This window comes from Octodon degus, unplaced genomic scaffold (assembly GCF_000260255.1).
Source record: "Octodon degus isolate 3935 unplaced genomic scaffold, OctDeg1.0 scaffold00215, whole genome shotgun sequence".
NCBI lineage: Eukaryota > Metazoa > Chordata > Mammalia > Rodentia > Octodontidae > Octodon > Octodon degus.
Window position 1 is genome coordinate 3,145,641 of NW_004524791.1, and position 13,626 is coordinate 3,159,266.

A 13,626-nucleotide genomic window follows, 5' to 3' on the forward strand; every position below is an offset into this window, starting at 1 on the left:
AACTGTCCAGTTCAGATGGGAAAACTTCAAGGCCTTACTATACAGATTGATGTCCCAAATGAGGAAACTGGACCCCAAGTCAAGCTCCCCATGAAACAAGCCAGAACCTGGAAGGGAAGGAAGTGACGCAGCCTAAGGAGGAGGAGCAAGAAACTGCCAAGGGCATATGAAGACATGCTTGGGCAGAGGCACAAGAGCTAGTCAGGCCTCAAAACAGGGGACACAGGGTCTTGGGCATGCAGGCTACACACCCTACCATGGAGCAGCACCCTCACCATTGAATAGCACCCACTTCCAAAAGTGAGGAAAACTGCACATTCTTCCTCCAACATGGAGCTTGGCCGGAATGCGCACTTGGCACTCTGTCATTTTAGGTAAAGGACAGAATCAGAGCCACCAGAAAGCTATGGACCCAGATGCAAGTCTCAATGTTCTTGGGGATAGGGTAGGAATGGCAGCAGAAGTCTCTCTGAAGGCGAGACATAGTGCACTTGGGGAGATGGCAGCCACCAGCAGCAGTGACAGCATGGATCTGGGCCGAGAACAGGAAGGAAGTAGTGCCAGTAAGAGTGGAAAAACCACACAAGCTGGTATGAGCCAAGTACAGTGCTTCAAGGGTAAAGCTGGGCACAGACTGGCTCCATACACGGTGGCTCTGCAGGGTGGACCTGCTGTCCATGGCCGCATCACAGCTCAGAGCTCTCCATGTTAATATGTCCCAAAGAAAACAGGATTTATCTGTTTGATCAACCATCACTGATGAGCTGCCTATAATGCCAGGTCCTGGGGAGAAAAGTGAATCAGTCAAGGTCCTGGTCTTGGAGACTGTTTCTGGAAGGAAAGGAACTAAGGAGCTGGTCAGCTGCAATGTGTTCGGCACAACTCAAGTGCCTCACCCAGAAGCACTGTGTGTGTGCGCGCGCGCGTGTCTGTCTGTGCACACGCATGCGCTACAACAGGAGGTGACACACCAGGGAGGAGTTCAGAATGCAGCCTGGCAGGGGAACAGCAAGAGAAAAACAGAACCCTTTCAAAGAAAGTGTGCTCCACAGGGTCTGAGCTACTGTGAATTTCCCAAAGTGGCAGCATGGATGGCAACAGAGGGGAAGCCTGTATAACAAAGTTCCACAGGCCCTTGGAAGGTCACATCACCAAGTTACCAAGAGGAAATACTTCATTTGTAAGGAAAAAGCCCCAAACTTCTAGGCTTGTAGTCACACAGGTCCCAGAGTTGAGGAGCCATAGCTAGGTATGCAATGTCTACACCCTACCACCTACTCAGCATGGCCAGAGCCATAGACCTCTGGAGGTTACAAGTTCAAATGGACCAGTGCACATGAGCAAACACACAGCCAGGCAGGCTGGCACACTTGGCACCCTTCCCTGCCACCAACTCATCCCAGAGGTGTTCAGCACCTTGCCTACTGTGACAACACAGGTGGGCACTCAAGAAACCTGTACCATTCTGATCTGCTCAGACCCTTGCTCAATCCTCTGAGTTCAATAGCTCTTAAAAGTACCATTCAACACTTCTACCTGCTTCTTGCAAAGCATTCCTGATCCAAGTTCTTCTCACCATCACCTGACAAGGAAACCTGACCTCCTGTGTGTAGAGTCACATGTTCCTCTCACCTTCTCCACCTGAAAGTCAACTTGCAGAAGCTGCCACAAAGAGCCTTCAAGCAGGCTCATAAAGTACTGGCCTTTTTCTGCACGGGCCTATTTCACACTTTTAGGTGCATGCCAGCCCCTCCTCCTGCACGCCTGTCTCTCTGTCCATGCAAACCCCAGGATGCTTCCTGCACCAGCCAGCACTCGTTGGGGCTGTCAACCACACTCACATCTATCTCTCCATCATCGATTTCTCCATCATCATCCTCTTTTTTTTTCTCCTTGGCAGCCTCCAGGGGTTCTTCTCCTCCACTATGGATGGTGGGTTTCCCCTCCTGGGCAGGAGCACTCTCCCCCTTCTCCTCCTCATCTTCAGCTCCTGCCTTCTCAGCCTCATCCTCCTGGACAGTAGGGGCTGACTCCTCAGGGACCTCCTCATCATAGTCCAGTTCATGCTCGTCTAGCTCCCTGGTCACTGAGGAAGCTTCGTCTCTGAGGTCACTTGTGCGGTCTTCCTCACCATTGTCCCCCTCCTCTTCACACGGGGAACTTGTCTGGCCCCTGCTCAGCTCACGAGCTTCCGAGTCCTGATCTTGGGACTTGGGTTCACTGGCTCTGTCTTCCTCATCAGAGCGGTTCTCTTCCTCCTGGCCCAGTACCGGGGCTGCGTGTTCCTCATCCTCCAAATCAGAAGCCCTCCCCCCAGCTCCATCCAAATCCTGATCAGACCCGCTTTCCCTCAGAATGTCATCATCGGAGAGTGCTGGTTGCTCCTCTTCATCCTCTGGGGAGTGAGGATCCCGTTCAGGGCTCTCAGCCACATCCATCAGTACCCACGGTTCTGCAAAAGAAACAGAAGAGATTCAGAGAAGGCAGCAAGATGGGGAGTGAACACTGGCTGGCTGCTGGTCCACACAATTCTGTCCAACACATGTGTCATTTGCACAGAGGCCACAGCTGTTCCCATGAGGCAGACACACTTAACTCTGTGACACAGTAAGTGTCAGATATACCTGCTCCCTGCAATGTGGCGGCACGAGGTGTCCCAGAATGCCCCGCATAGCGTTCTACTCTTGTGCTCTCAGCTGCACACTAACAGGAGTGATGAGTTACTGACTGCGAGGAAAGGCCATGCTGTCTGTCCTAAGACAGCCACTATGGACCTCAGCAGAACTTGAAGGCATGTGTCTGGAGTCACCAGAGGCTGAAGCTACACCAGGTGTGGTTTCCAAGCTCAGGGCTCGCCTAGTTGGCAGGCTTGAGGTGCTGCTCCAGGACCACTTACCACAGAGCCTGGGGCTACAATGAGCTCCAGGGGCACAGCACAGTCATAACCTCCATCTCCACAGGACTGCCTGTTGTGCAGAAGAACTCCAGAGAAAAGGCTATACATTACATTGTGCACTCACATAAAAGACTAACGGTGTCATCTTACACGAGCTCACTCTACTAATTCAGATTTAACCATGAAGCAAACGTTTTCTAGTTTTCAGGTTGACAAATCTTACAAAAAGAGTGCTGCTCCATCTGTTTAAAGGCAAGCCCCAAAGGGAGATCAGGAATAGTCAGCAGTCTGTAAGCTAACGCTGTCTCTGTTAGCCCTTGGTGACAGGTGTGATGGCATTCTTCAGTGTGTGAAGCTGCTTTCACGTTTTTATTTAAAATAAGGTGCCATACAAAGTCAACATTCAAAAATCAATAGCATTCCTGTACATGGATAACAAACTCACTGAAAGAGAAATTAGAGAAACAATAGTTTCACAATAACATCCAAAAAAAAAAAAAAAAAAAAAAAAGAAAGAAAGAAAAGAAATACCTAGGAATTAATCTAGCGAAGGAAGTGAAAGACTTCCACATTCAAAACTATAGTACTCTGAAAAAGGAGGTCAAAGAAGATTTCAGAAAATGGCAAGATAACCCTTTCTTTGGTAGGAAGAAGCAATATAGTGAAAATGGACATAATTCTAAAACTGCTATAGAGATTAAATGCAGTTCCAATCAAAATTTCAACAGCATATCTCACAGAGTTATAGAAAACAATCCTATAATTCATCTGGAATCAGAGAGGCCTAGAATAGCAAAGGCAATTCTGGGTATCTCAGACTTGAAATTATACTACAAAGCTATGTAATAAAAACAGCACAGTACTGACAAAAAATGACCTGAAGATCAATGGAACAGAACAGAAGATGTAGAAATAATTCTAAACACACTCAGCTCCTCATCTTTGACAAAGGTGTCAAACACCTTCACTGGAAGAAAAATAGCCTCTTTAATAAATGGTGCTGGAAAAACTGGCTTTCCACATTCCAAGGATTAAAGTTAAGACCCATATCTTTCATCATGCTCTAAACTAAAATCAAAATGGACCAAAGATCTAAATATTAAAACAGAAGCATTAAATCTGCTGGAAGATAGACTAGATAAAACTCTTTTTGCTACCAGGGATCAAACTCAGGACCGTGTGCTTGCCAGGCAGGTGCATATGCCACTGAACTATCTTCCCAGTCCTAGGTAAAACTGCTGACTACATGGGTAGAGGCAAAGACTTTATTACTAAGACTCTGATGGTACAAGAACTATCACAATGAATCAACAATGGGGAATCTCATCTTAATTAAAAAGCTTTTTCACAACAAGAGAAATCACCAACAGAGTAAAGAGACAACAGAGTGCAAGAAAAAAATTTTGCCAGCTGTTCCTCAAACAAAGATTATGATCTAGAATATATAAAGAAAAAAAAATCAGATTCCTCAAATTCAAAGACTCAATCCAAAACTGAGCATCTGAGATGGATACACACTTCTCAGATGAAGAAGTACAAACAACAAACAAAAATATGGAAACATGTTCAACATCGCTAGTCATTCAAGAAATGCAAATTAGGGACCAGTGACATAGCTCAGTGGCACAAACACATTTGGCAAGCGCAAGGTCCGGAGTTCAACTTCTGGTACCAAAAAAACAAAACAGAGATGCAAATTAAAACAACACTGACAGCAAAGGACGGCTATTACCAAGAAATCAACCAGTAACAAATGCTGGAGGGGCTCTGGGGAAAAAGAAACCCTACTCCACTGCTGGTGGGAGTGCAGACTGGTGCTACTCTGGAAATCGGCACGGAGATTCCTCAAGAAACTCTAGCTTCCACTTCACCCAGCTATTCTCCTGCTGGGTATCTTCCCAGAAGAATTAAATAGATTGTATCACAGCAATATATGCACCCCCATGTTTATAGTGGCACACTAGGTGATAGCCAAATTTTGGAATGAGCCCAAATGCTCATCAGCTGGTGAAGAGATAATGTTTCTTTTTAAAATATACAATAGAGTACTACTCTGCTGTAAAAAAGGATAAATTTGATATATTTCTAGGTAAGTGGATATACCTTAAGACCACTCAAGTGAAATTGGACACGTGTAAATACCACATTGCTTCTCTGGTGTTAGAAACCAAAACTGTAAGTAAGGACCAAAATGCGTAACATGTATTATAAAATAAGAAAATTTTCAGTATTCAAAATGGTTTGGATAGATATATAGTTGCATTCTCTTAATGAATAGAGAGATATGTTCTAATAGTGATTGTAAATAGGATATCATGTCCGCATCTTGTATAGCAATTAACCACTAGGAAGAATATATGCAATGTGTTAATTATTGAAACTGTCCTACCAATTTGGTTTGAAACTGTCTCATTGCTATTTGTTTCTCAATAAAATTATAGGGAAAAAAAAAAAGAAAGAAAATGTTCAAATGGGGAAAACAAGGGGCAGGGTAAGAAAAAAGTGAAAAGGGAAAAAACCGAGAAAATAAAGAAATAATAACAAAGCTTTATGTAAATGGGAAGGGAGAAGGGGTTGGAGGGAGGGTAGGGGAATGGGAAAAAAAGTTATATCATGTATAGGTACAGATTTTCTATGATGGATGTGATTATCATGTATACTTAAGAAAATATTTTTTTAAAAATGTACCAATATAGCCAGGGAGATGGCTCAGTGGAATAAGTGCTTCCCCGGCAAGCACAAGGGCCTGAGTTCAATCCATGGAAAAAGTACCAATATAATCTGAATGGAAAAGAAAAAAATAAAATAAGGTGCCAGGGTCAGGCTGGTGGGTATCACCTAAGTTCATGTTTGTTTACACATTAAAGATAAAACTGTTATCTTTTAAATTTCTAAAAACACAGCCTATACAAAACGGAGAGGTCAGCCAGGTGTGGTGATAGACATCTGTGATCCCAGCAGTCAGGGCTGAGGAAGGAGAATGGTTGTGAGTTAAGAGGTCCGTGTAGGTTACACAGTGAGTTCAAGGCCAACCTGAACCAAACTGCACAGCGAAACCCTGTTTCAAAAAGATTTTTAAAAAAATTCACTACTTTATAAAAACACAATTTCCAATAATATAAATTTACAAATCAACTAATCTATCCTAAGACTCAAAATCAGTTTTTCTTGTTGTTGTTTTTAGAGGGTCTGACTATGTATCCTCAGGCTGGCCTTGAACTTACAATCCTCCTGCCTCAGCCTCCTGAGTTATGGAATTACAGGTGTGCACCATCATACCCAGCTAAAGGGCAGACAGCTTTTTTCTTTTTCGGTAGACAGTTTTTTAAAAGATCACTTTTTGCCTTCTAAGTTCCCTCTCCAGAGGCAGACAATTGTAGGGAATGTCAGCCCTGAAGCAGCGACCTCTGCTGTCCCAAGGAGCCCATGGACAGCTGCTGGACCTCCACGGGGACAGAAGGAGCCCCGGGAACTCAAGAGCTCTCCTGCAGCTGGGCAGTGCGCAAGTGCAAGGACTTGCCAGGGCTGAGACATTCGCACAGAAGGCCAGGCGGCCACAGGACCCACGTGAACTGCAACTCAGAACACAGTGATGCCCACGTGGGCAGCCAACGGATGGCACCAGTCATTCATTTGGTGATTTTAAACTTGCCTGAAACTTAGTATCTGATACAAACTAAACTGAATCCAGAAACTCCTTACAGTGCATCACCTTCACTCCAAGACAAAGAAGTGCAGACCTGTGGTAGAACCTGGGAGGCTGGGACGTGGCACGTAATGGCCCTGAGCTGCAGCCTCATCACTCCACATGGGTGCCTGTCAGCTTCTCCTGACAAGCTCTCTTCAGACCTCTCTGAAGAGGTTTTGCAGCTCACCAAGGTGGTCCAAGTAGCCCTGAGAGCACCTTCATATGCCAGTTGTCCACGGGGCCTTCTGGCAGCCTGTACTGCTCTGAGAATCCAGTGGAGGTGTGGGTCCTCTCCCTAGAAAATCCTGGACATATAAAAGTTCTCCTGCCTTATAGTCCAAACCCGAGGCTCACCCAGATTAAGAGCTCCTGCCTCCTCACTGCTGTTCACTATTCTGTTGTGCATTTGCACTTGCCAGGCTGTGTCTCAACAATTTGTTTACAGGCTTTTTTGAGACGAGGTCTTGCTAAATTGCGTAAGCTGGCTTGGAACTCGTGATCCTCCTGCCTCAGACTCCCAAGGGGCTAGGACTGCAGGTGTGCACCAATGCCCAGCTACAGTTTGGATCTTAAAATCTCTCAACAGTCCATGTATTAAAGTTTCAATCTTCACAAAATGCCACTTAAACATTAAAAAGGTGGGTCTGTGGTCATTGAGGGATATGTGCTTCTAAAGTGAACCTCTGGGACCCGGTCCCTGTCTCTGTCTTTGTTTGTTTTTTTTTTAAATATTTATTTATTTTGTGTGTGTGTGTGTGTGTGTGTGTGTGGCCAGCTCAGCCCACCAGGGGGCAGGGCTGGCTGGCATGTGGTGCTGGAGGATCGAGCCGCGGTCCCTGTGCTTTGCCAAGCTTGTTTCAAGTAGGTGCTTTAGACCACTGAGCCATCTCTCCAGCCCCCCTGTCTCTGTCCTTGCACCCTGGCTTATAATAAGGTAAGTGGCTATTTATTTATAGACAGGGTCTATTAGTTCAGGCTGGCATTGAACAAATAGTGATCTTCCTGCCTCAGCCTTCTGAGTACTGGGATTACAGGTGTGCACCACCACAACCAACAGTGGCTTTTTTTTTTTTTTTCTGCTGGGGGGTGTTTTTCAGACAGGCTATATAGCCCAGGCTAGCCGTAAATTTGTAATGCTCCTCCTTCCTCAGCCTCCTAAGTGCTGGAATGTCCATGAAGGCGGCCAATGGGTGTCACCGGTCATTCATTCGGTGATTTTAAACTTACCTGAAACTTAGTATCTGATACAAACTATACTGAATCCAGAAACAAAACTTGCCAGACAGTCAGACTGGCACCTCCAAAAGTGTGAGCTGCAGTAAACCTCTTCTCTTAATAAACTGATCATCTCTGGTATCTATTATGTGATACCAGCTAATATACCCGCTACAGAATGTGGGGGTTGGGAGGAGGGGACTCAGACTTCCAGTTCCCTGAGCTCTGCACGGGGTTGACATTCTAACCCACCACCATAAAATGTGCTGTCTGAACTGGGACACTTCAGACACTACAGGGCACAGTCAACAATCCTGACAGGCATGCTGACAGGCATGGAGAGTGCTGCCCTGGTACCCTGGGACATACAGTCACTCTGAGAAGGAAACGACAAGTTTCTTGAGAAAGGTGTCACACTGTCTTCTTCCCCCTGGGACCTCTTGAGATTTTGCTGCAGAAGACTACACTCAAGAGGTGAACACATTTCAGCACAAAATATGCTGATTAATCTACGTGTTTATTACTGGCAGCCCAAGTCACACCTTGTGCACAGAAAGAAGGAACATGACTGGGAGTTTCTCAAGGACGTCAAGCCTTGAGAAAGTTTACTGTCTCTCTGGGCATCAGTGTCTTCCGTTTTGAGAAAAATTCTACATAGTAGATGTTTGTCGCTCTGTGCTAGGTTGAGGAAGGGAAATAAATATACTGCCTACTTAAGGTAAATAAAGATGCAGGGTCCTCCGGTCAACCTCAACAGACTTCAGTTTACAATTCTGCTCAGTTTGGTCTTCTAAGTGGTTCCACTCTATAACTGAGGACACTCAGCAAGGTTTAGAGCTAAATCCTCAGCTCTCTAATCTACAAGGCTGAAACTGCCTAAAGTATGGAGTAACAAGATGGGACTTGGGAGATAGTTGGCAGTCTAAGCACCTGCCTGGCAAGTACAAGGACCTAGGTTTGATCCCCTGCATGCCATGCTGTAGCGAGACCCTGTACCAAATAAATAAATAAATAAAATTTAAACTTAAAAAAAAAGTATAGAGTAACAAGACTCCATCATGGTGTCTGTGTCGCCTACTGTACTTGGCAATGACATCCGAAAAACACTTGCTTAATAAAAATCTCACTATTTAGGAGCCAGGTGTTGTGGCACAAGGCTTTAATCCCAGCACTCAGGAAGATTCAAGCAGGAGGGTCACCAGGAGTTTGAGGTCAGTTTGGTTACATTGTAAGTTAATGACAGTCTGAATTTCCTAGCAAGACCCTGTGTCAAAAAAAAACCCCAAAACACCAAAACCCAAAACTTATCATTCAAGGAGCTAGCTGTTGTACACCAGAAAGATGCCAAGTTAAGTGCCTAATTTGTAGAACACTACACAAGAACTCCAACACAGAGGGGTGCCATCTCTCTTCCCAGCGACCACTCGGAAGGCTGCAGGAGCACTGCGGATATGCACCATACTGTTAGAGCTTCTGCTTTCAAAGGGCCCTCACAACTGGCAGATGCTCTCCAGGCGCTCGCTCTCAGGGGTGGCAAATCTTCCTCTTCACAGGCGGGACACTCTGAGAAGCCCATCTGGGAAGTAAGTAAGTTACCAAGCGAGGTAAGATAACTCTTGCTTAAACATGTGCTGCAACTATCCTTCATGTGGCTTGGTCAAAGGGCCATCAAGCATAATATTTTGAAGCAATTACTTTTAACAATGTAGTGGCCTGCCTATTAGCTCAGTTGTTTCAGTGCCTGCTTAAGCAAAGGCACTCAGGCTCAGGATACTCTGGTTCGATCCCCAGATCTGCATGCCTTTCCAGACCTTCCCTTAAGGCATCCTGAACCAGCCAAAAAAAAAAAAAAAACACAAAAAAACAACCTCTGAACTTTCGGCCGGGGAGATAGCTCAGTAGAATAAGCACTTCTCTGGCGAGTGCAAGGGTCTGAGTTCAATCCCTGGTTCTGCCAAACAAACAAACAAACAACAACCCCCCCACACAGTGTAGTCACAAAAAACAAAACAAAAACCTCAACAATGTAGTCCCTATTCAAACGCCTAAATTCTGGTACACCTGGTTAAAACTTGGTTTCATAAATTCATGGATTAATAATGTCTAACAGAGGAACAGTGACATAGAAAGTGGGGGTTGGGAGGAGGGGCCTCAGACTTCCAGTTCCCTGAGCTTTGCACGGGGTTGACATTCTAACCCACCACCATATAATGTGCTGTCTGAACTGGGACACTTCAGACACTACTGGGCACCATCAAGAACAGTAAAACTCAACGAGGACATATTTACCTTAGGATGATCTCTAGCTGTGAAAAAGAGAAAAATCTCTTTAAGCATGAGCAAGCCCATCGCTGGTCTGCTTTCTGGAATGATTCCATAAAGCTTTCTTCCAGAGTTTGGGCATTTTCCACCTACAACAGGACAGGAGTTCCAGACTTTGGGATACCTCAGACTGGTTCCAGAGCTGGTTAGGCCCCACACAAGTGCTCAAATCATGAAAGTTATCATGCAGAAGTTATCTACTGCCAGGACTGGGAAGGGAGAGCCGGCCTAGGTCCAAGCCTACCCTGAGAATCCCAACCACTGCACTGGGATAGGCAATGAGACTCAAAGGAGAAAAGATGAGTGCCTTGTGACGCCCACACAGTAGCACTTCGGATGTCAAACTCCCTCTTCCATTTTCCCTGAAAAGGTCTGAAGAATGACTTGTTCTGGCAAGAGTTCGCTAAACAAAGCTCATTTGAAAGGGTCGACCTCTGTGCCCAGTAAACTGAACTGTCAAAGTATTCGAGAAAACTTAAGTTAGTCTAGCAGGAGCAAGACTGTAAGTCTTGAAGTACCACTTTCTTCCAGCGTCACAGCTGCAGTTACTGTACAGGAAGGGCTTGGCATCTCCGAGCTCCCAAACAAAAGGGCAAACAAGTTACACACTCCTAAGAGGCCGGCGCGCGTCCTGAGGGACAGTCGGGGCGTCCAATCTGCGAGCACTCGGAAGCAAGCGCCTGCCGGGAGCACGCTGCAGCAGGCTCCGGAGAACCGCAAGTCCTCAGAAGCTGCCATCCACACTCCGGGCGGGCCTCCTCCGGGTGGACTGCGCCTCTGCTACCCCTTTGTGGTCCACAGACGCGCCACGCGAGTAGTCCGGAAGAGAAATGACAGCTTCGGAAAATCAACTCCGCCAAGAGTAGAAGAGGGCGCGCGCAGGCGCAGGCACCCGGACACCCCAGGCCGCGCGCTGCCCGGGCTCGCGCCTGCTGCGGCGTCCTGCCCGGCCGGCTTCGCTCGGCCGGCAGCTGAGTAGGGCTGGGGGCGCGCCCGAGCGCCACCGAGGCGGCGCCGAGCTCCTGGGCCTCGCTCCTGCGGCCGCTCCCGCGGCCTCCTTCCCCGCCGCCCGCCCAGCCAGCCCACTCACCTCGGCGCGAGGGCGGGGAGGGGCCACGGCTCCGCTGGAGTTGGGGGTGGCGCGAACAGGACGATCCTCGACCCTTCCGCTCTTCGCGGGCTCCGGCTTCAGGCGCGACGCGGCCGGAACAAACGGGTTCCACTACCCGCGGGGGCCGGCCATTGTGCGACGTCATCAGGCCGCGACGGCCGTCTTGAGGGCCGGCGGGCTGCCCTCGTTTGCCCCTCCTTTTCCCGCGCTTCCTTCCGGCCTCCGCGCGGTCCTCCCCCACGGCGCGCGTCCTCTAAACCTCCAGTATCGCGCAGGCGCCACTGGGCAGACCAGCCTTCCGCGGGGCGTGTCTGCGCGCCCGCATGAGCTGCTCGCCTGACGGCGCATGCGCAGGGCCAAGTGCGCGTCGCGACGGAGAACGCCCCGAGCCGCGAGTCTCGCGAGATCTGTGGGCCGCTGCGGCTCGGTCGTGGTGTCAGGTTTCAAAACGCCGGGACTCCTCTTCTCGGCTGCTGTGTCTCCTGCTTTATCAAAAATCAAGGCTCAGCACAAGAATTGAGTGCATTTCGCGAGTCTGACTTTAGATGTCAGAGGTCATTCCATAGGACTTGTGCAGCTGCGCGGCCGGCGGGAAGCTGTGACCCCCGGTCGCCCGAACGCCACGTGGGGTGCGGAGGGTCCTCGCCGAGACCGGCTCCACGCTTGCTTTCGCACCAGCCCCGGCGCGTTCCGTGCGCGGGCCTGGGCGTACCAGCAGGGCAGGTTCCTTGGTTCTGGCTTGCTCAGCAGCCACAACGCGGAAACAGACCCGCTGTCCACAGGGGGCGAGAGGATCACGTGGGCTCCGCCGCCAGGCGCTGAAGTTCGCACACGTGCTGCGCAGGGGGCAGGCAGCTGCGAGGGCCGGGATCGTGTGGTTCTTTCTGCAGCGGGACTTCATGCCTCCCGGGTGCGCGGGAAGCCAGCCCGTCGGGGTGTCTGATCCAGGAACAGTGGGCAGAAGGCTGGGGCCTCCTGCGGTAGGGCTAGTGACTCCCCGGCCTTCTTGCCTCTATCCCCGCCACGGGAGGGCAGGCCAGGAGAGGCCTTCAGAAATGCACAGCTGCAGGGGCATCTCTGTGAAACAGCCAAGTCCCTAGTCGCAAAGGTTCCTGTGTGGGAGCCAGACTGGGTTGCTTCGTGGGTAATGGGTGTAGTTTTCACCTAAAGACTGTTCTGGAGTTAGGCAGTGGTCACACAACTGCCAGTATAAGCTGTACCTCAGTTCACAACAGTTCTCCCCACGATTCTGACCAAAAACCGAACGAGAGAACCGTGTCAGATTTCCCCAGAAAGCCAACAGTGAGCCTAACCATTGAATTTGCCTTGGTTCTTGTTTCATTCAGTTTGCGACCATAATCATAGAAACAAATTCGTGAGAAGAGGTACCACTGTACTACGATCATTAAATGCTGTGGTTCTTAAGGATGTTTTAGGGTATGTGTATTATATTTCAGGCTGGTGTTTTAAAAAGGGAGGTAGGAGAGGTGTGGGAGAAAGTTGGGGAGGGACAGGAAGGAGAGTGGCTTTGCCTCCCAGGTGAAACCCAAATTGCCCTTTTCTTGGCGGTGCCCCCACCCCGTTTCCACTGCTGTCACAACCTGCTGGGACCAGTGCATCCCTCTGCCACTGCCTGAGTCACCTTTCTAAGGCGCTGCCTGACATACTCCGGAGGCGCCTTCTGGCCACTAGATAGGGCCCAGGTGCAGTGTAACATTCCCTTATACTCTGAACCTGCAGGTTGTCTTCTGACCCTGGATGGAGTCCACCTCTTCTTGGCCTCAATTTCCCCACCTTTAATCCATACCCAGGGCTTGGCCAGCCCCCGACCCCCAGAAGCTTGGATTGGCCCCCACCTTTCTCCTGGGCCTAGATAGATTGCTTTTGTTGTCCTCAGAGCTCACTGTGGCCCAGCCTCTCACTAGGAGCACTTCTGACACCCGTGACCTGTGTGCTACTGTGCGTGTGCAGCCACAAGGGTGTCCTACTCCTTCGCCACAAGTACTGCCCCAGTGCCACTGCACCAGAAATTCTGGTGTGACTGTCAGTGCCGCTACAGGTGCGGGGGAAGGTTTTAGGGCATGGTATTGATAGGTTGTCAAGGACCAAGCAGCAGAAAAACAGGCAGAAAGAAAAAGGGAAAGGGGCTTTATTATCTTTGAGGACATGGAGAGAATCCAGGGAGGAGAAGAGATTCTCTGAGTTGGAACAAAGGGAGGCTGAGGCTTTTATGCTCTTTTGCCAAGAGTGGAATTTGAGCGGTTTTGATATGCCCGAGGAGCTGATTGGGGTCTTCCGTGAGGCAGTGAGAAAGGTGAAAGGAAATTGCACCCTGGGCTGAGTTGGAGAAAGAGGGAGGTGGTCTTAGGGAAGATAAGCTGCTGTTTTAAGAGC

The 13,626-nt window shown here is 48.7% G+C and overlaps 1 protein-coding gene across 3 annotated transcripts in view; it reads right to left on the reverse strand.

Moving 5' to 3' along the window:
- The window catches only part of Zc3h18 (zinc finger CCCH-type containing 18), a 51,563-nt gene extending 40,027 nt beyond the window's left edge, over positions 1 to 11,536 (reverse strand). Inside the window, exons 1-2 of one of the 3 annotated variants that reach the window (XM_023705170.1) lie at positions 11,212 to 11,536; positions 1,842 to 2,452 (exon numbers count right to left, since the gene is read on the reverse strand). In XM_023705170.1, coding sequence (XP_023560938.1) covers positions 1,842 to 2,452; positions 11,212 to 11,377 — 777 coding nt within the window. In that variant the 5' untranslated portion in view covers positions 11,378 to 11,536. The remainder of the gene's footprint in view (positions 1 to 1,841; positions 2,453 to 11,211) is intronic. The other 2 variants (XM_004645001.3, XM_004645002.3) reach the window with 2 other exon arrangements.
- Between the last annotated feature and the right edge of the window lie 2,090 nt (positions 11,537 to 13,626).